General features: G+C 40.8%; 1 protein-coding gene across 5 annotated transcripts in view; it reads right to left on the reverse strand.

Moving 5' to 3' along the window:
• LOC309696737 (membrane-associated guanylate kinase, WW and PDZ domain-containing protein 1-like) overlaps positions 1 to 24,451 on the reverse strand; it is a 92,764-nt gene that overhangs the window by 50,981 nt on the left and 17,332 nt on the right. For all 5 annotated transcript variants that reach the window (XM_082518098.1, XM_082518096.1, XM_082518097.1 and 2 more), the window contains exon 2: positions 12,935 to 13,051. In XM_082518098.1, the coding sequence (XP_082374224.1) occupies positions 12,935 to 13,051 (117 nt within the window). The remainder of the gene's footprint in view (positions 1 to 12,934; positions 13,052 to 24,451) is intronic.

The following is a 24,451-nucleotide window of genomic DNA, read 5'->3' on the forward strand; positions in this document are numbered from 1 at the left end:
ATTAAAGGATCCAGCCTCATTCTGATGCTTGAAGGCTAGAAGTCTGCTGCTGTTGCTGAGTTGGACAGGTTCTGGACCTGTTTTTTGTAGCCCTGATCAGGACCAAGACGATTTTTATGTCCCCAGTACCATGGCTGCGTTCAATCAGCACTTCTATCCCCCATTAAAGGAAATGCTGGCCCATAATGATTGATGAAGGGGAACAGGGAGAGAATCAATGTAGTGGAGGCCCTCAGATTAATGATTAAGCAAATAGCAATCCCACTCCAGATCCTATCAGCTGCTGGGAGCATGCCATGCTGTAGCAGGTTCGGTTAACTACCAGTGTGCTGGGGATGGTTCAGCAAGGTGCTGCAATGCCTCCTCCTGTCTTACACAAGAAAATAGAGGCAAAAAAGGCAAATTTGAAAAACTATCAAAAACAAATGCGTAGAGTATCTGTGTCACCATGTATGTCAGTACTATTTTTGTAGTAAAACTGTGTGAGTGTATGGATGGCTGTCAGCTAATGGGTCTATGAAATGCCAAAAAAACAAAACGCCCTCAGTAATAATGCAAAAGATTCTTCAGTCTCAGCTTCTCAAATTTGAATATTTCACTCTTCTCTGTTTTACACAACTAAATATGTTTGTGTTCTGGACTGTTTGTCAGACAGAATGCTTACTACAGGGCCTGGAGGACTTGGAAATGACATTTGTCATCTCTAGTTTTTAATATTTTATAAGCTAATATTTATTATGAAAATGGTATTAGGAAAATAACTTGGATAGCCCTGCTATTCAACCTGAACAGTTTCCGATTTATACCTTTGCTTATTTGATTTTTGATCAGATGGTAACATTTTAAATAAAATATGAAACCATCTTCACAACCGATGTGTTTTTCCTTACAACTATTAATGTTTAGATGAGGTTGAACATTTAAGACGTCAAAGACCTTAATGCTGCTTTCATGAAATATGGAAAAATCATGCTCTCACAAGAAAGTATTTTACCAGCACAGTGTGTAGCGCTTTTTATTTTATTGGGGCTACAATAGAAAGTTTTCAAACAATACCCGGCCCTTTACTTATGAAGAGGCCAGGTTGTGTATCAAAGAGCCTATTTATTTAATTATTATTAAACATAGAAAAGGTTTCTCGCTGTGATTGTTTCAATAAAGGAATGACGGAGTTGCCCATTAAAGAGAAGGAGGCCAGACACACAATGCTGCTGCTGCCCAGCACAACAGGGCATTCTTTCAGCTCGCGCCACAACAGTCCTCACTGCCGAGTCCAGCCACTGCTCTCCTGCTGCTTCCACAGCTCCCTCCTTTTCAATGTGGGGACGAAGAATAAGGACTGAAAATGAATAGTGGGCAAGCATATAAAATCTGAAGCGTTATTAGCTATAAATCTAATGAAGTTTCTAGTACAAGGTTTTTCGCCTTCTACTAGAAACCGGTGCAGAAATAAAACCCAAAATTGGAAAGGAAGAAAGGAGCTTTCATTTAAAAGGCAAAGCTGAGAGGAGAACAGATTAGCTAGTGCACAAGAAAGGGTGACTCAAAGAAGGGGAGAAATGGAAAGGTGGATGACAGAAAGAAAAAGATGTAGCTGCAGGAGCCAGGGGCAGGGCAAAATGTCCTCCTATGGTAGTGTGTCAACAGATCAGCGTTTAAAGTGAGCCGCTAATCAAACATCAGCTCAGACTGACAATAATGCATGTGTGTGCGATTAAGAGAGCCGCCGTCATCAAAGACGCACAGCACAACACATCACAGCTTATCAATATCACACCACAAATCTGCATAAGCACCGGTTCCCACAGTCTGTTAAAAATCCACCTGCCTGCATTTCTGCCTCTGTGTATCCATCTATTCTCCCCACCCACATCTCTTTCAACGTAATCCCGGAAGACACGGCATCATTCCCAGGAGAAGTAGTAAATGTCACAGATTACCTCTACGCCGCTGCTTCTGTGCCCGTTCCCTCTGGTTATTCCACAGAAATATTCAAAAAGATAAATCCAAGCAGGATGACTTTGACTAGGATGAATTCTGCTTTTCTTGCTCCATCCATGGATCATCCAGCTGTCTGTGAGCAAGTGCTAGCTCCCAGCTTGCAAACTCATTCAGGCAGGCAGCTAGTAGGCAGCTGCCGTTTTTCTTCAAAGCTCCACAAGCAGAGCAAATTAGAGGTCCAGCCCAGCTTAGAGGCTAAGCCAATGTGAGCTATTCACACTCCAGTTCCTGTCTGAGGCCAATGGCTGCAGCCCCACAGCCCCTTGCATACTCCCGCCCACTGCCTGCCTCTCTCTCTCTCTCTCTCTCTCTCTCTCTCTCTCTCTCATCTGCCTTTCTGTTCTACCCTTCTCCAGCTATCTTAGTCATAAATATAGACTCTTGGCATTACCTAACACATGGTCCCTCGTGATATACAGCCAGCTTTGTGCAGGTGCCTTGACTGAGAAAACCTCCCTAAGGTTGAACACTGGGTTAAAGAAGGGAATACAGCACAGAAAGATGAGAGGGGAATACAGTAGAAGAACAATACCACATATATTGCCACATATAGTCTACTAAATGCTTATGTACGGCGTTTGCTGGTTGGATCCGTTTACTATCCTTTGACCAGACTAGTCCGGAGAGGCTTGACTTAATTAGTAACTTTCAGGGATTAAGCTCCTAATGGCTGACCAAAGGAAACCTTTGTAAGCACAGGTCTGTACCTGTGCAGACATGGACTGCTGCCCAGGCATCCTGATCACAAAACCCCAGAGCATCCCTGAGGGAAGAGGACTGCAGCTTTTTGTTCGGATTCACTTGGTCCAACTTCAACATAAGCCCTCATTGTACCACAACTAGAAGTAAAAAAGTAACTTATAATAGCACTGCTGCAGTGAAAAATTAGTGAGAGTTAGAGAAGATCAAAAGCACTCTGATATATGCACACTGAAATGAAACTATAGCAAGCAGATTAGCCTAGTTTAGCTTAATGACTAGGAGCAGGAAGGCTCATTCTAAACAGAGATTATGTCTAACAGTACCATATACTCAGAATAATAAATAAATAAATAAATAAATAAATATTATATATATATATATATATATATATATATATATATATATATATATATATATATATATATATATATATATATATCCATAGGTCCCTCATCCTATTCATACATGGAACGCCATAACCAAGTGGCCGGCATAGTGTACAGGAACATCTGTGCCGAGTATAACCTGGAAGTCCCGAGGTCAAAATGGGAGATGCCCCCAAGGGTGGTGGAGAATGACCGAGCTAAGATCCTGTGGGACTTCCAGATACAGACGGACAAAATGGTGGTGGCTAACCAACCGGACATAGTGGTGGTAGACAAACAGAAGCAGACGGCCGTAGTGATCGATGTAGCGGTTCCGAATGACAGCAATATCAGGAAGAAGGAACACGAGAAGCTGGAGAAATACCAAGGGCTCAGAGAAGAGCTCGAGAGGATGTGGAGGGTGAAGGTAACGGTGGTCCCCGTGGTAATCGGAGCACTAGGTGCGGTGACTCCCAAGCTAGGCGAGTGGCTCCAGCAGATCCCGGGAACAACATCGGAGATCTCTGTCCAGAAGAGCGCAGTCCTGGGAACAGCTAAGATACTGCGCAGGACCCTCAAGCTCCCAGGCCTCTGGTAGAGGACCCGAGCTTGAAGGATAAACCGCCCGCAGGGGCGTGCTGGGTGTTTTTATATATATATATATATACATATATATATATATATATATGATGAATATAATCACATAAATAATATAAATAACTTGTTTATTGTGTACAAAAATCAATGATTTAAAGGATTTCAAGCCAACCTTGAAATGTAATGTTTTTAAAAATAGTTCTAAAAACACAACCAATTTGCCATATAAAACTGTGCTCATCACTTACATGATGGACAAAATGGACAAATGCACTACTCAATTAACCAGTTACGATATAAAAAAGAAAAGCCCTCAAGGACATTATGAGGTTTGGTCCATTTTTAATATGTCATGTAGTTAATGCACCAGTCGGGCAATAATCTGGGTGCAATTTGACAACAACTATGGCTTTATCATGAGTAAGGGAGTGTTGATCCAAACTCTGATACCGTAATCTGAAGATTGATTTTATCTGATTGTAGAGATTTTGAGCCACAGTCATGGTCACTGCTTGCAGGAACTGGCTAGCTAGAATGTAGACTAGCTGGCCACCACAGCAGATCCAAATCATCACGAGGCAGACAGACAGACAGACACAGACTAGTCTTCATGATCACAACAAAGAATCCTTGTTCAGCCAGTTTATTTACACAATTTAGTTCATTGAACTCAAAAAGTTCAAAAGAGGTGTCATTGTCACACACAACACTAACAGCTAACCAGCTAGCTTGACTGCCAGCTAGTCAAAAATATTCTCTAAACACACAAGCTTTTTTTTCCTTCATGTGAGGCAAAGGGCTCTACTTTTGCTGAAGTACGAGTCTAGTCTGAGCATGCAGGGAGTGCAATCACCCCGAGCTAAACTGAGAGAACTACAGTACATGAATACTTCTACAGTTAAAGAACAAGCTAGTGGTTCAATAATCAGGGCCTGATCACCTTAACTTGACCCGAGTGACTGAGACTAGCCTCTCAACGGTTTTCACATCCTTACTTGAGTATTCACACGATCAAAGCATGGCCGTCTTACATGGATGAGCTTGATGAGGAAAGCAGAATGAGGATTTTAAATAACAATAACATTACTGTGAGCCTCACTTTATATTCATGATCACAGTGGTTCTTCAGCAGTATTGATTAAGTTGATGTAAGACCAGGCTCAGAGTACAGTTTGTTCTTACCTCCAAGTGCAGAAATAAAAAGAGAAACAGAGGTTGTGCTTTGACAATGATAATTCTGAATAGTGTGCCATAAGAAAAGGGCCTGAAGGAAATTGTCAGTAACAAAACAACATAGGACCATAGCCTCCAGGGCTGACTTTCACCCACTTGCCAATCACAGTGACAAACAAGGAAGAAGATCTGCAGTTCTTTTGTAGATTTGAAAATTGGTTCTGTTATTTACTCTAATAGTAGGAAATGATAGTCTTTTGTGACTGTATCTGCAAAATGTACTAAAAACAAACACCACATGCATTAAACATAAACCTCACAAAGTCCTTGAACACAGAGGCTGCACCTGTCCTCATGCATCATTACTATGCAAAAACACATATTTGCCCAGCTTCCTCAGTGAGCTTAGAAGCCATCATTTTTCCTTCCTCTGCCTTTTCTAGAGAGAATTGTGTGTTAACGCAGCTGATATTTGGTCACGAAAGAAATATGAACCGTGTGTATGTGAAAAGAAGGCAAACAGAAGCTGGGGCCCACTCATCCGTTACAAGAATGAATGGCCATCATTAGCATGAGGCTCCCCAGCAGCACCCTGCAATGCAGCGACACACACAATGGCGAGTGCCACGCTTCCCCCTGCCGTTCCCCCAGAGAAGCCCTTTTGTTTGAGCAGCATCTGGACCTGACCTCCATGTATTCAAGGCTGATGACCCCCCTCTCCATTCCCTCTCAGCTCCTCATATCTTCTCTTCTCTCCTGTAGTAACCCCTTCTTAAAAACCTGCTCTGCCTCTAGAGCAGCCCCCTCCTCCTTCCTCTCGTATACCTTGTCCGTTCATCACATACAGATGCCCCCCCTCCTTCTTCTAGCTAAAGAGAGCAGCCATCTCTTGCTTCTTGAAGAGAAGGTCTGTGTATTAGTGGGCCTTATACAAAGCCTGCAGGGTGAATTAGAAAACCAAAGAGGAAAAAGCACCAGGGCTACTGGCCATCTGTCCCTCTGGGTTGGACGTGCCTGCTCCAAGTGTGCCTGCCCCCCCTCTTTCCCTCACATAATTCCCACCCCTACCCCCACCTTCCCTGATTCCCTTAGCCTATATACACAGCATCAACCACACACACACTACCATGCATACATCACAGGCTTTGGATTGTGGATGATGGTGAGAGCGAAAAAAAAGAAGGAGCGAATAAGGATAGAATAAGGAGCTGCCACTTGCCTGGATGCAGAGAGAGCCCGGAGCCAACAAATCAACCCGTAATCCCTTTCTTTGTGTGAACGGCAAACAGAGAAATTTGTCTCCCACAATGACTTCCCCAAGATCGGCAGTGGAGTGGAAAACAAGGAAGCGAGGGAGTGAAAGATAGCAAGGAGGGGAGGGAGAAAGAGAGAGAGAGAGCAGGAGATGGTGGGTGAGAGCAGTAGAGGCAGGGACACGGTGGGAGCAGCTAGAATGTGACAGAGAGAGACTGAGGAAGGCAGCAGCCACCGCCGAGCCACAGGAACGCTGACACTCACAGGAGGATTTGATGTGAAGAGAGGAGAACGACAGAGTGAGGGAGCAGAGAGAGAGAGCAACGGAGGGAGGGAGAGATCAGGTGGGGGAGGGAAGATTGGTTCACTCTGTTGCTCAAAACGCTGAGATAACCCTCATCCGCAAGCAGCAGCTGTAGATGTGAGAGAGAAATGAATCCCACGAGAGAGCAACTTGTCTATCAATTGTGACATTTGCTGCACATGATAACAATGGCCATCTGTATCAGCGGGGATATGCGGGAGAAGAGGGTGGGTTGAGGCAGAGGTGCTCTTACTATAAACACACAAACACACACACACAAGCCCAAAAGCAAAAAGAAATACCTCAGATAGTGTCAGCGCTAAAGGCACCTGTTCGAGTCAACCAAGTGGAGTGGGAGCAACACATGTACCCAGGAAAGGGGGAGGAGACACGAGAGACACAGACAAAGGAAGCACAGGGCTGAGAAGTGTGTCCTTTATTTGACTGCTTTTGTTATTCTGCCTTGTCATGCTAAGACTATATTTGCATGTGTGCGTCTGTTTGTGGTAGAGACACTATAAAGGAGGTGGCAGGGATAGTAAGTCACTAAAGAGTGAGCAGACGGAACAGGAAAAGGGAGAAAGGGGGTAAACAATATAAACGTTTCAATGTTATATACACACACACACACACACACACACACACACACACACACACACACACACACAGTGTTGTGCCCCAAAAAGGGCCACAAGACAATATGTCTGTGTGTCTTTGTGTGTCTTTCCAGCTGCTTACTATATAGCAGCGGGATAGTCTTTGGAACAATAGGTTGGGGTTCGAATCCTGGTCAAACCATGCATCCAGTAAGGAGCTCGAGGCTAGAACCCCAACCCTACCTTGGAAGATGATCAAGAGATGCAACTAAAGTCATACTGGTTCAGTTGTTACCCAGCTTAGCAAGGTATTGGAGAACCATCAAATACTGATGAGAGGTGGGCTAGTGGAACAAGTCACGGACAAGGAGTTAATGGAATGCTACTATCCAAGTCGAGCCAAGCCATATCATGTTACAATGCATGTACTATGGATAAGTGGAAGGCAAACATCCACATTGACCTGGTAGCTCAATGCTATAACGTCAGTGTAAGAAAGCTACTATTGAAGCTGAAGATCCAAAGTACAGAACAATATGAACAGTAGTGAGCAGTGTGGACATAATGAGCTGACCCTGATAGACTGGAGTAGTCTAGTTGAGCTACGTAATGCCCACCTAACTGCTGTAGCAGTAGCATCTGCTGAGCTGAGAATGAACGATGTGGCCAAGGTTGTCATGGTCCTGGGTCGAGCGACCCAGTGTTTGAGTTTTATGTATCTTTTGTATTTATTTGTGCCTTAGCTTAGTTCACCTAGTTAATTTCTAGATTGCTGTTTAGTCTTGTTCCTTAGTTGTTTATGTAATCTCCCCCTGTACTAAGTCTCCCTGGTTCATGCGTCATGTCTGCGTGGTTATGTTTAGTTCATGTCATGTCTAATCTCCATGTTTCCTGTTTTACTTTGAAAGTCTGTATTCAATGTCAGTGTTGTATTCATAGTTATGGTTTCCTGTGTCTTCATAGTTTTTTCCTAGTTTTACTTTCCCAGTTTAGTCATAGTTTAGTTTGTCACTGCATTTCTGCCTTGTCTGCACTCCTTGTCACCAGTCACAATAAAGGCTCGCTTTCAGTTAAGTTTACTCCAGTCTACTCTCGTGTGTTCGCACCTGGGTCCACCGCATGGTCTGCCTCCTCAGACCGTGACAAAGGTAGCCACAAAACCAAGGACAAGACTCCCTGAGCTCACTGACAAAGTCCCAACAGACAAGAATGCGTTCAGATGTGAAACCACCTCCAGCCCTACTATCAGAATCACTGAAACCAATGAGCTCATACACAGTACTATCACAGTAGTCCTACAAACACTGGGGTATAAAATCAATGCATGTAGAGAAAGCCACCATCCCCATCTGTGGAGAAGGTGGTTGGAAATAAAAAAAAAAATAGCTGGTTAACAAGGGAGCAGACGTCACAAGAAAAAGGTCCTGGATGGATAATATATACAAAACTATATACATATCTAAGGATACCAGCCAAAAACTACCAGCCAAAGGCTAACAGGTCTGGACACCGTTTCAATATTTTCTTCAAACCAAATAAAGGAATTGAAAGAACATCCAATATAAGCAGCGACTGATTAGTAGTGGAAAATATTTTTGAGTGTAAGTGTCACATTATAGTATTGTTTTAAAATGACAAATTAATGATATGCCCAGTGAACGAGCAGTAGGGGATTTTAATCTATAGTAAATGTGTGAAGATATTGACGTCATGTGTCAAAAATTAGTCTGTAACATACTCTGTAATACTCAAAAAATTCAGATAAATGACAGATGTTTATGTCCCCTCAACAACGTACCCAGACAATTCATGAGATATACCTTACCAGTTCTGGGTTTAACCCCCTTTGCTTTCCAAAGTGCCTTCTTTGTGGTATATAACTTGTTGAATATTCAACAATTTGCTAGAAACATTCCTTAGAGATTTTAGTCCATATTGACATGACAGCATCAAGTAGTTGCTGCAAACATGTTGGCTGCTCACCCATGATGCAAATTTCCTGTGCAAGATATCTGGTGACAGTGGAGGTCATTTGAGTACAGTGAAATCATTTTCATGTTGAAGAAACCAGTTTGATCTGTCTTGAGCTTTGTGACATTTTCTGCTGGAAGCAACCATTAGAAAATTGGCACACTGTGGCCATAAAGGGTTGGACGGGGTCAGTGACAATCGTCATCCAGGATGTGGTGTTTAAACAATGCTCAGCTGGTACTATGGGGCCCAAAATGTGCCAAGAAAATATCCCAAAACCATTACACCACTATCATCAGCCTGAATTTTTAATACAAGGCAGGTTGGATCCATACTTTCATGGTTAAATTCTGATCCTACCAGCTAGATGCAGAAGTAGAAGTAGACTCATACCAAGCAACATTTTCCAATTTTACATTTTCTTCTGCATACAGAAAGTGCAACAAGTGATTGTGCTACTGTTTGTTTTCCATCAGCTTAAAGCAGTCTGGCCATTCTCTTCTGAGGACAATACAAAATACTGTCGCCTTCTGGATATTTTTATGTTTTTCCAGTGTTTCTCTGCAAGCTCTATGGATGGTCCTGTGGGAAAATTCCAGTGGAGCGAAATATTCAGTCAAGCCCATCTGGCACCAACAATCTTTCAGAACTTAAAATCACCTTTCTTCCTCATTCAGATCTTTGCTTTGAACTACAACAGGTCATCTTGACCACGTCAAAATGCATTAGCTTGCTGCCATGTAATTGGCCGATTACATTATATTCAGCAAAGTGCCATGTCAGTATATATTATATTCGACTGCTATTATGACCGTTTCTCATATTTTTATCGGTCGTTTCAACAACCTTGACGCCAAACCAGCAAAACCAATAGCTTGGTTGATCAGTCTGTGTGTTTAGTAGAGGTGGGAATCACCATACATCCCACGATACGATATTATCACAATACTTAACGCACGATACGATATTATTGCAATTTTTAAAAATATTTTGCAATATTCAGATTCTGTACATAAAGGTAAACTTTATCAATATTCATTTTATCTAATATCAAAGTTTCACACTCAGTCTTTCTCTCATTTCAGTCAGTTTTATTGTTGACAAACTTGAACGGTTTGTATTACAGTCTAGTCCAACTTAACTGAATGCAACCATCTGGTACAATTATAGCTATTGTGAACTATGCAATTTATGAAAACTATGCAGCCCCTTCAGCAACTGAAGAATTTGAAAGTAAATTAAAACAAAATATAATTTTACATTAAATAAAAAAGTTTTAAACTTAATTAAAATAAAACATGTCTTAAATTAAAATAAGTAAACTGTCATGTTTATTGCTGCCAAAAAAAGAGTTAAACACATTTGGACAGTGAAGGAATGTCAGGATTCTTGCTCAGAAAAAGGAGCTGAACAACATGCTCTGAAGTCAGAGCATGTTCCATTCCACAAAAACTTTTTTTGTAACAAAATATCGATTTCTGCTGTCCCTGTATCGATACATTATTAGCAAACAAAATATCACGATACTACACAGTATCGATTTTTTTCCCCACCCCTAGTGTTTAGTGCTAATCACATGCTAAATTATTGTTGCAAATCTGGTAGATTACACCAGCTACATATCAGCATTACCAATGTGAACATGTTACTGGCTGTAGTGGCTCCACCAGGCACCCTTCAGTGTTCTTTTTTTTTTATTTATCTTTCACACAAACATAATTAAATAAAAAAATTGGCACATAATCTTGCTTTGATAATACCTTTATTCAAAGCATTTGTTTTCTAATCTGAGTACATAGTGACCAGTTCTGTCTTAGGCTTTTTTATTTATTTGCTAGTAACATTTACCCTAAGTGTTTCCACCATGCTCCAAAAAACTGACCAGCTGGGTTAGAGAGATTTTTATACAATATGAGCAGGAAATGGAAGAGTCCAACAGTGGACTGAAAACAGGGGATATGAAATTGGGAGGGAGACTTGAAAAAATCTATATAGATATATATTAGAAATATGATTATATCTGATATAAGTTAATCTTGATTTGTAAGAAATATTAGTTGACTGATGTTATTTTAAAGTTTTCTAAGTTTGTTCGTTGTTATTGTTTGGCTAAGTGCCCCACCCTTTTCTGTCTAACCTGTGTCTACATTAAATCCGTGTGCCTGAATTGTTAGGTGAAGTTAGATATATAAACCTAATCTCAGCTTGGGTTTTCTTTTGTTGAATTTATTTTGAGTTTTTGGATGTCTTTACACCATTTGGGATTTTGTGGACAGTGTTACAATTTTTCATTTAATTAAAAATGATTAAAAAAAAAATGCTTCTTACATATTTGCCCCATGTGCCTTACTGTTTGGTCCCTGACACTGATATTTAGTCCTGTTAACAGCTAAGTTTAGCTATGTAGAGGTTTGTTCTGTACACATTTGTTAGGAGAGTCTTTAAGGTCAATGACGGATCAGTTAAACACTGTATCACAAGTCATAAAAGCACAATATAAGAGCTCTAAAAACATTGAGAGTCTTTGAGAGAGAGCATACAAGGCACAGTCCTGCCTACATCTCACTCCTCACTGACCTTAGAGACTTAAACCAACCTTCATGATGACAATTCAGTTGCACTGGTACATTTCCTCTCTTGTGGATTTCATCAGTCAGCTATGATAAAAGTGCAGCCTCTTAATAAAAGCGCTCTTGCAAAAATAAAAACCAGTGTGCAATGACCCAAAGATTAATTTCTTGCAGTTAAAGACATCTTAAAAAGTTTTACTACATCTGCCGACAGTTATCTCTAAAAAGGAAGTGATCTTTGTATCTCTATTTGTATCCACAATTTCTTAGGGAAAAAAAGTTAAAAAAAATAGAAACAAATCCTTGCAATCATTTGGGTCTCTCTTACACCACCTTACAGTAGCATTCTTTTGAAAATCTCTTGTTGTTTAGTTTTCGTTTTGATGTTTATGTCAGCACTGTCCTAGCACACAGGGGCCTCTCCATCATACAATGAACTTCGTAAGAGTCCAACATGCTCATCACATAATCGGACAGGAATCTATTTTCAATATATCAGAACATCATAATCCCAGGGAGGGCACCGGGTGAGGCTCAGAGAGGCAGATTTACCAGTCACATGGCTGAGAGTAAGAGAAAGACACCCAGAGATGGGGAGCAAAGAGCGAAAAGGCAAAGAACAAGAGAGTGACCCAGGGAGAGAAAAAAATCCATTAGACTAGAAGCCACATTTTATTAGGAAGCACTGCAATGCAAACACATGCAAACCAACACCAAGTCCCATTTCAGAGAAACAGGAGCGAGTGGTCATGGTGATGCTGATCTCTGTTGTGCCTGTTTAATTAATGTCTGTACATATCATAATCAGATAAAGTTCTCAGGGGGAAACATTAACATACACTTGCAAGCTGAAAACATCTACTGTGCTGCTTTGCTGAAACACTTAAGGCCTCAAGCCTCGTGGCCGACACAATTCAAGCCAAATGCTTTGGAAACACAAACGTGACATGAGTACAGTAGGAAAATGAACTGAGTAAAGCTGGGCTGTGTTACCCAGCCGCACATCCAACTGTTTGTGACGTAAGTGAGCCCAGCTGTGGAGTCTGGCACAGCGCGGAGTGTTTGGCTTGAGCCATGTTTTTTGTATCTTTCACAGTGATGTGAGACAGCTGCAAAAATGGTACTCTGGCGTGGTCAACACAAGTGGCTTTAATGGGCAGTAATGAGAAAAATGACAGCGAGTGTGTTTGAAAAATACATGTTTCCCCTTTCGCTGATTAGAAGCAAAGCTTGTGCGAATTTTAAATGATGACAAGAACATAAAGACTAACAGAATAATTTATATAAAAAAGGAAAGGATTAAATAAAAAAAGATGGTAAACAAGCCATAAAATAAGCCAGTGATGAAGAAATTATGTAAAAAACAAAAACAAAACCCAAACAACAAAAAGTAATACTCACAAGGCACAGCATGACGATACAGGTTGGCTCGGATTGTCTTCTGCAGTTCGTGGTCAGGAGAAGACTTCTGAAACCTCAAGCTCAGATAGTGCTTCAGATCCTTGTTGAGCTTGTGACCTGGAAAACATGGCCAGACAAAAACAGCTCAAATAAATAAACCTAAAAAAAGGACATCTTTTCACCGCTGACATGCTTTCATTCACCCTCAAGTAATGTCATGAAAGGCCACGACATTTCCATTGTTCAAATAGTGACAGAGGACCAGACCTTTCTCAGACAGTAAATAAACAATAACTTGTTACACATACATCTGATTCATAGTGAAGAATACAGTAAATATGTGATAATATTATCACATATTATCACAAGAGAATTAGTGGTGCTTACTATGGGGCTAATGTAAAAAAAGAGTTGGGGCCTTATAAACAGTTTGACTACAGCAGGGAAACACACACATTATGTACTAGGATGGTCCGTTTATTTGGGAAAGGTAGAGACTGAGGGAGGTTTGGGTAATTGTTTATAAGGCTGTCTGATTGGCTGGAATATTCATGCACACTCATCAACCATCCAATCAGGCGTGAGGATGCTGCTGGCTGAGTTTGAACAGAGCTCCGGCGCTCACAATGGGGCCAGATGGTCAGAGCTCGCTCTCACGCCAGGGTCTCATTTAGGACCATTTAATGATCTCCAAATATATCATCCATGTCTGGGAGAGCTGGCACGCAGTTCTTGGGGGAGGTGCCATGGCCTCCTGTCGGGATCAGTTCATAGTAGAGGAGTCTCTCCTTGATCTGTGCTTCCTGATGCCAGGGTCAGTGCCCTTACTGAGGATGTATTGTTTACTTTACAACTGATGGGACTTGGAGGGAATTTAACATTACAGTAACATAAAAAGGGCCAATTGTTCTGTCAACTGGGATCCAGCTGATCCATGAAGTGACTAACTACTGCTGACCTAAGCGATCGGTGTCAGTAGGGTATCTCTAATCTATGAATAAGATCAGTATGATTGTTTCCTGAATTAGTACACCTCCAAGGAGCAGGTCATACAGCACATATTTTTAACCTTCGTTTGACAACGACTAAGCAAAATTTAAAAGATAAAAGTTTGTTCAAGTTAATAGAATGGTTAATGGTTTGAGTTCAAATAAGAACTTCATAATGGTAGAGAGCAGTTAGACCTGGAAATGCCATAGCCGTAGAGTTTCAGTGAAGTACTTTTACTAAAACCCTTTAGTTTCAGTAAAGGCTTTTCAGGGTGGAGAAGTCTAAGCCAGGAAGGAGGCAGGAAGGTTTTCCAGTTTTGGAAAAAATTCTATTCAGAAGTAGGAAAAACATTACAAAAAAAGAGACAAAGCAGAATCATCAGAAGGAAAAAAACCCCCAAAACTACTGGTCATCTATCCTGAGGTTTCGTGTAACGTGACATCATCATCTGCCCCTCGTCACATCCACCCGACCACCCTCTACTTGGACACGACCATAAACACTTGAACACTGAAGTAAAACCAATAATGCAAGGCGCAGAGAATTAACAAAAAACATCTAAATCAAACATGAATAAAGAATGAGATTACAGTTGCAAAACAGTTTGTTTACACACAAATTTGAAGCTCTGTGAAAACAATATTAAAATAGAAGTTGAGAATAAGTTTACAGCTAAGATTCAGAAAGAGTGCTGGGCTAATAATACCACAGTGATTCTGCTCCTGGGTGTTTTCTGCCCTAAAACTGGAGACAGTGGCTAAGATTCTATGTTGTTGTATATTTCAGTTTCTGTGCACACACGTACACACACACACATGCACACACATAGCCCACCGTGTAATTCAGTGCAAGCAAAGCACAGTCAGGTAATTGTTACCTAGCAACCAGCCAGTGCTGACGACCATCATTACGGTCCCTGCTAGGCAAGCAGAAGTCAGATTGTAAGAGGAAAAACAGATACAACAGCATACTCTCTCAGACATGCAGCACACACACACACACACACACACACACACACACATGCACACATCTTTTTGAATCACTGCATCCTTTGCTGTTTTCATGTCTGTAGCGATTTGATTTATACAAACAATGCTTCATCTAAAATAAGATGTGTTACACATACATTAGCGGGCGCCTTTACTGTCTTGTCAGTTTTGCTGGCTCAGATGCTTTCCCTGAGATTAGACCGCTGTCGGGAACAACCCCCCCTCCCACGGGTGTTACAGTTAGCAGAGGGTGGGCCGCCTAGGTGTCATGCTCCATCAATGAGAAAGTCATCAAATATTCAATATTTATGAGGATTATAGGCATGTGGATCACAGATTACCACTGCACCACTGTGGCATGCGTATGTGTGTGTGTGTGTGCATGCACTTTATATGCCATTTATTTATATTCTACCTGAATTTTGAATTACAAATGCTGTTGTGCAAAGCAAATGAGCAAATGGTTTGGTGGTGAAGATGCAGCCTTCTGCAAGTTAAACTGTAAAATTAAAAAATATTTCTACCATACCATACCATACCAACTTTATTTCTAAAGCACTTTAACATAAAACCAGAGTTTCACAAAGTGCTGTACATGTTAATAGCATACGTAAAGAAAATTAAAATGAGATACGATAAAATAAATAGATACAATAAATTGAAACATGTTAAAACAAATTGAGTCAACCCCTCTAATCAATGCCAAAGGCTTCAGCGAATAAATATGTTTTAAGAAGACTTTTAAATTCAGAGAGAGAAGAGGCCTGCCTAACATGCAAGGGCAGATCATTCCACAACTTTGGAGCAGCTACAGCAAAAGCACGATCACCTTTAAGTTTATACTTAGTTTTCGGTACCTTAAGGAGCTGCTGATTGGCGGACCTAAGGGAACGGGCAGGTGTATATGGTTGTAGTAGCTCCGAGAGGTAGGGGGGGGCCAGGCCATTAAGAGATTTAAAAGCAAATAAGAGAATTTTAAAAACAATCCTAAAATGTACAGGTAGCCAGTGGAGTGAAATTAAAATAGGGGTAATGTGCTCAAACTTTTTTGTTCCAGTTAAAAGACGTGCTGCAGCATTTTGCACAACCTGCAGGCGCCTAATGGACGCATCACTAACCCCAAAATAAAGTGCGTTACAATAATCCAGCCTAGAAGTAACAAAGGCATGGATTACTGTCTGAAAATGCTGTTTCGATAAGATAGGCTTTATTTTGGCTAATTCCCTCAAATGAAAAAAGCTAGATCTTACAACAGCTCTGACCTGGCTTTCAAGTTTAAGATTTGCCTCTATTTTAACTCCCAGATTAGTGATGACTGGTTTAACATACTGTGCCAGTGAACCAAGATCTATAATAGTGGCCTCAGAAGCGCCACCAAAAACCATCACTTCTGTTTTCTGTTCATTAAAATGTAAAAAGTTCAAAGCCATCCAAGTCCTTATTTCATCAAGGCATCTGAGCAGCGGGTCTACTGAGAAGCCATTTATCTTTTTAAGTGGGAAATAAATCTGGGAGTCATCGGCGTAGCAGTGGAAAGAAATCCCATGTTTCCTGAAAATAGACCCAAGGGGTAGGAGATATAGAGAGAAAAGAAGCGGGCCTAAAACTGAACCCTGTGGAACCCCACATTGAAGAGAAGCAGTAGAGGATACAAACTCCCCTAGTTTCACAGAGAAAGTTCGCTCTGCCAAATAGGATCTGAGCCACTGCAGTGCGGTACTCCGCATACCCACCAACTGCTCTAAACGGGAAATTAAAATATTATGATCCACTGTATCAAAAGCAGCAGTTAAATCTAACAGCACAATAATAACATAGTCACCTGAGTCATTTGCCAAAAACACATCATTAAAAACTCTTAAAAGGGCAGTTTCAGTACTATGTAAAGCTTTAAAACCAGATTGGAAAACTTCTAAAATACCGTGTTCTTCTAGGAAGGACATTAATTGCTTGTAAACTACCTTTTCAAGAATCTTTGAGATAAAAGGCAGTTTGGAAATAGGTCTGTAATTGGCAATAATATCAGGATCAAGAGCAGGTTTTTTGAGTAGAGGCTGAATCACTGCATGTTTGAGATTGACAGGTACAACACCAGAGGACAGACTACTATTTACAATGGATTGTACAGCTGATGCTATAGTGAGAAAAACCTCTTTGAAAAATCGAGGAGGGAGAGCATCATAAGGGGAACCTGAGGGCTTCATGTGAGCAACCAACTCCTGCAGGCAGAGCATGGAAACTGGCTCGAACCTGTCAAAGACAGCAGAACTAGGGACAGGGGTAGAAGGGTCGGGAACGGACTGGGAAGTCTGTGCTTTGACAGATAGCACTTTATCAATAAAAAAGTGTAGGAAGTTTTCACAAATTTCCTGAGAAGACTCGACAGAAGACTGTGGAGCATGAAGGACCATGTCAATAGTCTTAAATAAGACATGAGGCTTACGACAATTTGCCTGAATAATAGTAGCGAAATGTTTCCTCTTAGCATCTTTTACAGTTTTCTGGTAAGAATTCCAGTAATCTTGTAACATTTGGTATGACACCTGAAGTTGATCCTTCTTCCATTTACGTTCAGCTCTCCTGCACTTTCTTCTGGCAGCCCGGGTGTCTTCATTCAGCCAGGGTTCAGATTTGGCTTTAACTTGCTTAAGCTTAAAGGGGGCCACTGAATCTAAAGCAGTTTGGCAGACAGAATAAAACCACGTACTCAGCTCTTCTGTATCATTGCATATGAAATCAGGAAGGCCGCCGTTCTGATTAAAAACAATAGAGAACTGTCCAGCAGAGGAAGGGTTAAAAATACGACAGCTCCTAGCAGCAACAGGAGGAAGATTAACTTTAGTACAAGGAAGGAAAACCTCAAACAGGACAGGCCTATGGTCTGACCATACAACATCACAAACCTCTAAGTTAGAGACAGGTAAATTGTGAGTTAAAACAAGATCCAACGTGTGCCCATATTTTTGTGTAGGCACAGACACAGGTTGCACAAGATCAAAAGAGTCAATAAGATTTAAAAAGTCCTTTGCCATTGGCTTGTCATCTATAAAGATGTTGAACAAATAAGCACTCCTCTCATGGAAAATTCATGGTTTGATTTGATACATATTAGCCGTGTCACAATTTCTGATATATTTTTATTACAGCAAGAAAAAGGGGCCTTGGATTTTTTTTTTCAATTTCTTACCATGTTCAAGGACTTTAACTAAAACACAATTTTTTTCTTGACCTATTTAAAGCGGTTTTCCAGCAGCATGTGACACAAAGCTTTAAAATGCAACAAAAACAACCAGATGTGGTGTAAAAAGTGGAGATAATATCTCAGCGACGACGGCGCTGCAGTGTTCCACAGATTTTTTGAACAATGGACATGGTGAATTGTTCAATTCACCATGAGCTGAATGGAGATCCCTGTATTGTGTACGCTAAGAGCGCTGTATTGTTACTGGGAATGTACTGGACATTCTCATACAGCTACTGCTAATCCACAACTAATCTCTCCTAAACACAGTCTTTATAATGCTGTTGTTCTTTTTTTGTTTTGTTTTTTAAAAAGGCACATACTACTACTGCACTGAACATATACATTTTTGATTTGATACCTTATAACATGGGAAAATGTTAATATCTGTGATGTAATGTGAAAAATACATTTATAGTGTAAAGTCTACAGAGTCATTGAATTCTGCACAGTAATCTGTCATATCCACTTGCACAAGTTCCACTTTGGTGTTGTTTTGGCTGGTTGTGTACCTCTCAATGATTCATAGATAATACAGAGAGAGATCCTGCAGCAGATTGAACTTTCTGGAAGAAAATTATGTGATTAAAAAAATGTGCAGCTTCCTTGAATCTGTGTTTGGTTTCTTCTCCTCCTGTAATAGTGCTGTTATTGAGGTTTTGTCAAAGTGGTGACACCTATTGTTCAGGAGAATACTGCAGCAAGTACCAACACTCTCAGTACTGATGTAACTGGTACAGAGCTGGTTGTGTTGGTGTTTGTGCATAATGCATCCAGTGTGGTGGGTATGAATGGCCCATAAGGAATGGGTGTCTCTTAATCAGGTTAAGAAAAGAAGATATGTAAGCAAGTAAAAACTGCTCTGGTAAAAGAAGAAGTCTAAAAACAAGAACCAAGGGCTTATGGAAGTGGAAAGTCAGAAATCTCGAGTTGCAATTGGAATTTTCAAATGGAACTTCCCAGTCAGAAAGTTGGAGAAACCCTTCCAACCCTGATTTGTCCACAGATCCAGGATGGCAGCAGTGCTAATAAACAGTAGCAAAACTGTGATGCTTGTACTCTTTACTAGGCCTGGTGTGCATTTTTTAAATCTATACATAAGCCACACACAGAGCAGTGACACAGGCTCCATCCATGAATGTGTTGCAGCTGCTACAGGAAAAAAAAAATAGAGGATCACAAGAAATAGTGCGTTCATCCTCTAAATGTTTGTACCAAAGGACATATTTACTTTGTAGTAGTTAATGACTGACTGACTAACATTGCTATCCTTACAGCAAAACTGCTTGGATAGTTAGGAATTTGAGGCGAGACAATGAATTAGTTAAAAGACAATGGTTAAATGCTTTTCCTCAAAGATCATATTTACAATAGTCACAGTTTTATTATGTAAAATATGAATATTTTCTGATCTTATCTTCTGTAATATAAAGTTATTATGGCATATTATCAAATTAATTACATATTATGATGCCTGTCTTACTTTAATAATGAATATCAGACCTTAGTTTTGGTAAACACGGGCAATATAGTAAGTATAAATGTCTTTCACGAACACATGCAGCCCAAAAAATGCCATACCATTTTGTCAGTGAAAATGACAGAGAATCTGTGTCTAAATGATAAGATAGATCCTTTAAGAAGTTGAAGAAGATATTCTTGATTTTCATAACAATCAAATCACTCCATCAGGGAAAAATCTGAGACACCAGAGACATTGGCGCTTTGAGAGATGGTTCTTGGGAGTTAGGATGTTTGTGAAGCTGGCTGGTAAAAGACTGTGTGTGACAGAGATTGGTGCTTTTCAAGTCTGATGAGGCAGAAGAGAGATGTGTGAATATGTAAGGGCCCCTGTCCTTTTCCAGATTGACAGAGAGCGCTGGAGAGAGATGGATTTAACCCAAATAAGAGTGGATTATACACATCCTCCATGCCTCCAGTCAGCATTACATAACCTTAAATCTAGTTATGCATCCCTGTCTCAATTTGGAAATGGAGGTGGAGGCTGGGGGACGCAGCATGTGCACTTAAACATCTAAAGAGATAGAGATTTACACATTCTCACATTTATTGACTTGACTGCGAAAGCAGAGATAAATACACACAAAATGCATCCACGTCGTGATCATGTGATGTTAATTGGAGAGGCTATCATAAGAGCTTGTCTTTAGAAGAGACATTTGAAGAGGATAAAAAGAAAATCTCATGCATTAAAACATGCTGGCCAGATGACAAGAGCACACAAACATATGGCCGTGACTGGCTAAAACATCAGCAGAAGACTGTGCAAAGCAGCTGCAGACTATAGTACCACAGAGCAGCTGTCGTCACTACGAGTCACTGCTACTGCGTGTCAATCAAGCGTGTGGAAATAAACATGCCATTCAAACCACAGGCTTAGGCATCCAAACACCAGCGGTGTTGTGGAGGTGTTTGTGATTGTTTTTTATGTAAAAGTAGTCAGCAGCTTTTGCCATCAGTTTTTAGGAAATATCCACCATATCAGTGTGTTTGCTGTCTGCCTGTGAAGCTCTGCTCAGCTGCTGATTGGGATTCATCTCCCATCCTAAAGCTCAACACTGCCCTCTGTGTCTCCAATCCTCATAGCCTGCAAGCCTGATTCCAGCAGATCCGTTACCATGGCAACACAGAGCCAACCTGCAAATGACATGAGCCATGTGTGGTCATTAGAGGATGCTGCCCTCCAGTGGTGGATCTCAATTATGTGAGTTCTAATAAGAAAACATAAACAAAAAGAAACAAAAAGATGTGGAGATTTTAGACCAGAGTGCTTTCACTTCATTTGTAACTTTGTAATTTTGCTTTACCACATTTCACAGGAAAATGTAATAAAAAAAAAAATCCTTTAAAAATACTGTACTACTACTGCTGCTTTTACTTAGTGACCTTAGTTTTGCTTCCACCTCTGCCACAAAGGTGTTTGTAGTAGTAAAAAAAGAGTTGGACAGCACATAAAAACTGTCTGCAACCAAGGTCTGACAAATCATGTGTAACGAAAAAAAAAATCAACACAACTGTTTAATCCCAAGATAAAGACCACACAAGCAGGCGTAGTTTCATGCTGGCCATAGCAGAAAGAATCCCTAAATTACAGCTGCTCTCTGGGAGAATGCTGCACAGTTTATACTCTGCAAGTGGTAATTACCATAAGAAAAGTGTGTATTGTATGATAAGATGGTAATAATGGAAACTTTAAACACTTGTTTTCCACTTTATTTACATTAAAGTAGACTCAAAACAAACATAAACATCCCCAAAGATAACTCTGTAACACCAGCAAGCCTCTGGAGAAACCTCCCTTCTCCAGAGGAAGTTGCAGCTGGCACCGATTAGATGTTAAACGGTAGGCAAGTTGCCCTTATGTGTAAAGCAGGACAGTCAATCATGCAGACGGACACACACACACACACACACACACACACACACACACACACACACACACACACACACACACACACACACACACACACTTCTGCCTATTATAAAATGGCACCTGTGGTGATGACAGACGGATTATTGCTTAAGAAAAGGTTTACTTCCAAGCAGAGGGTGTTAGGCAAAGGTGACCGTGTTAAGATATTTGGGTATAAAAATTCCAGGTGCCACCAGTCATTCTTTCAAATTACCTAATATGTTGTCTTTTAAAGAAAGTTTTAATGGCTTTGTTGGCTGGCTGAGCTGCTGAGCATAGTGATTGGAAACAGAGGGAGGCTGGTATGAAACGCAGAGAGCTGCAGAACTGCTAGTGCAAACTTCTGTTGTGTTCAGTCAAAGCCGGCCTAACTGTTTCTAGTCCTAATGGTGCGCTAAGGGCCTGCTGCTGCAGGTTAGCAGTGACAGCACAGAGTAGCACTAACCTTCTCATCTCAGCTATAGTACTAACCAACTGTTTAAACAGTAACTTACAGAAGCTAGCAGACAGTTCATCTAGAGCTCTTCCCCATCATAACACGGTCTACATCAGGATGAGATGAACAAAGAGAAACGTCCTGCAAAACTGCGAAGGCCTCAATAGCTTTTTCGATCACAGCTTAACTGAGAAGGCTCCACTCTGGCTGCGTCCTTCTATCTGTGGCACAAAGTCACGCATGGACCGAAATGCTTTCTGTGAATGTTTCAAGCAATCTCAGGTTGATAACCCTGAGCTTAAACAAAGAAATGGTATTTCCTCCAGGTGACAAATAATATTGTATTTCCTCTGCTGATTCCAAATAATAGCCACAGAGAAGGAACTGGAAATGTTGGTTCTTAAACAGTAAATTCCATTGTTTAAGCAGCTTCCTGTGGGTCTCAGCACATCCCGTCAGTCAACATTAGACTCTCCAGTTACAGATGAGAGCATTTAACTCTACATTATCCAGTAATACAAGGAGGGGCTGTCTGAGAGAGGTTAACATCGGGTGGGATGCAAGAGACAAAACTAATCAAATACTCCTGCTCTCAGTGATGTGCTTCACTTGACTCTCTCGGTGTGATAAAGTAGCTGCAATCTCCAGCTATTACACATCCATTACCCTGCCCAGTTAATGACAGCTGATACAGAAGACTTGATAGTAGTGATATTAAACATGGATCTCACATTTTTGTTCTCATGGGAACTGAATGCATACACACGATTTCTGTCGCTCCTTTATAGCCATATGAACATACAGAGACAGAAAGGAAGTGCTTTTAGGGTCATCTGCACATGTTCACCACTAGCAGCCCTGCAATCAGAGTGCCAGGGATGGAGAGGAAAAAACAACAATCACAGATAGGTCTGCCATACAGCTATGGACTGGTCCTCTGCCATCTCCTCCTATAATTACCTCCATAACCAGCCACACCCAGAACTCCTTTTATGTTACTCCCACTGTAACATCCTGCTTTCAATGGGACCATGGAGAACCCGAGTGTCAGCATCATATTCAGCAAAATAACACCATCTGGGCAGTGACACAATGTTAAAGTGAGAAAACTCAGTCTGTCTTCCTTATATCTGTTTTCATATATATATATTTTGTTGGCCAATTAAAAAGCAAGAGTCACGACTGCACAAAAGTTAAAAGTTACACTAACTTTGCTAACAACAATAAGCAAAAACTGTGTTTGTGTTTTGCTGCATATTTTTTGAATAACACATTTTTTAAATGCAAAAAAAAAGGGGGGGGGGGGGAGGACAGAGCGGCTTGAATGGCAATGAAATCATTGTATTTATTAATCTGACAATTATTTTGTCAAACATGAAAAATGACAAACATTAAAAAATGCCTCTCAGAGGGGACTTGGTGCCTCCACAGTGTAGCGTTTACACATTGTTCAGTTCTGGGAGGAGACACGCAAGGATTGCATCAAGAAGGGCACCCAGCATGAAAATATGCCATAACATGTGGCAGCTCCTCGTGAATAAAGAAGCAGCCGAAAGTATTTATGACTTTTTTTCCCCTTTCTCTGCAAAATTTAAAAAAACATAACAAAAAAACCTTCTTATGAAAAGAACAATCAATCGGTACGGTCATCGCAAACAAACTCAACTCTCCTTAACCAAAGAAACACTGTCGCATAACTTGGTCACCTTACTTTGGTGTGGTATGGCAGGTCGTCACAGTTTAGTTAGCCACTCTTTACATGATTCATTTTCACAACTTGATGCCTTCTAACTGTATGCTGTCCTTCTCTGTAGTTCCTAAATGCTAGATTGGAGCATTTCAGGAAGCCAGTCAGACCCATCTGGGCTAAATGTTTGACACTTCTCCTCTATGCAGTATTATTTTGTATTTGTATTATATGAAAAAGTCATTTTTTAAAAAGTTAGCAGCACATAGTTAATAGTAAGCTTTGTTTTTTGTCAAGGTAGTTTAATATGCAGAACCCAGTCCTGACCCAGTTGTCCTGCGTTGTGCTGCTGAGTCAGAGTCAGCAGAGCATGATAGGAGAATGGGTTTGAAGGAAGAGTCACAGTCAAAGACACGCAAAAACACACAAGCGCACACAGCAAAGCGAACAGAGGCAGTATGTTCCACTCCAGTGCGCTGCATCTGTTCATTGCTAAATATAACCAGAGGAACCCAGGCCTACTCTTCCCTTTGCTCTGTGTTACAGGCTGAGCAGGACAAAGGATGAAGAAAGAATGAAAAAAAAAACATGCACAAGGAGGCGAATCAAAGGTTTATTCAGCTATGAAAACTAAAAGAAAGACTAGAAACCTGAGGTTTGAGACAAGGGTCGATCTTAAATGATGTGGGCACGATCCAAGATAAACAGCCAAAAATATTTTAACACAGACTAAACACGGAC

This window comes from Aulonocara stuartgranti (genome assembly GCF_965226115.1).
Source record: "Aulonocara stuartgranti genome assembly, chromosome: 20".
NCBI lineage: Eukaryota > Metazoa > Chordata > Actinopteri > Cichliformes > Cichlidae > Aulonocara > Aulonocara stuartgranti.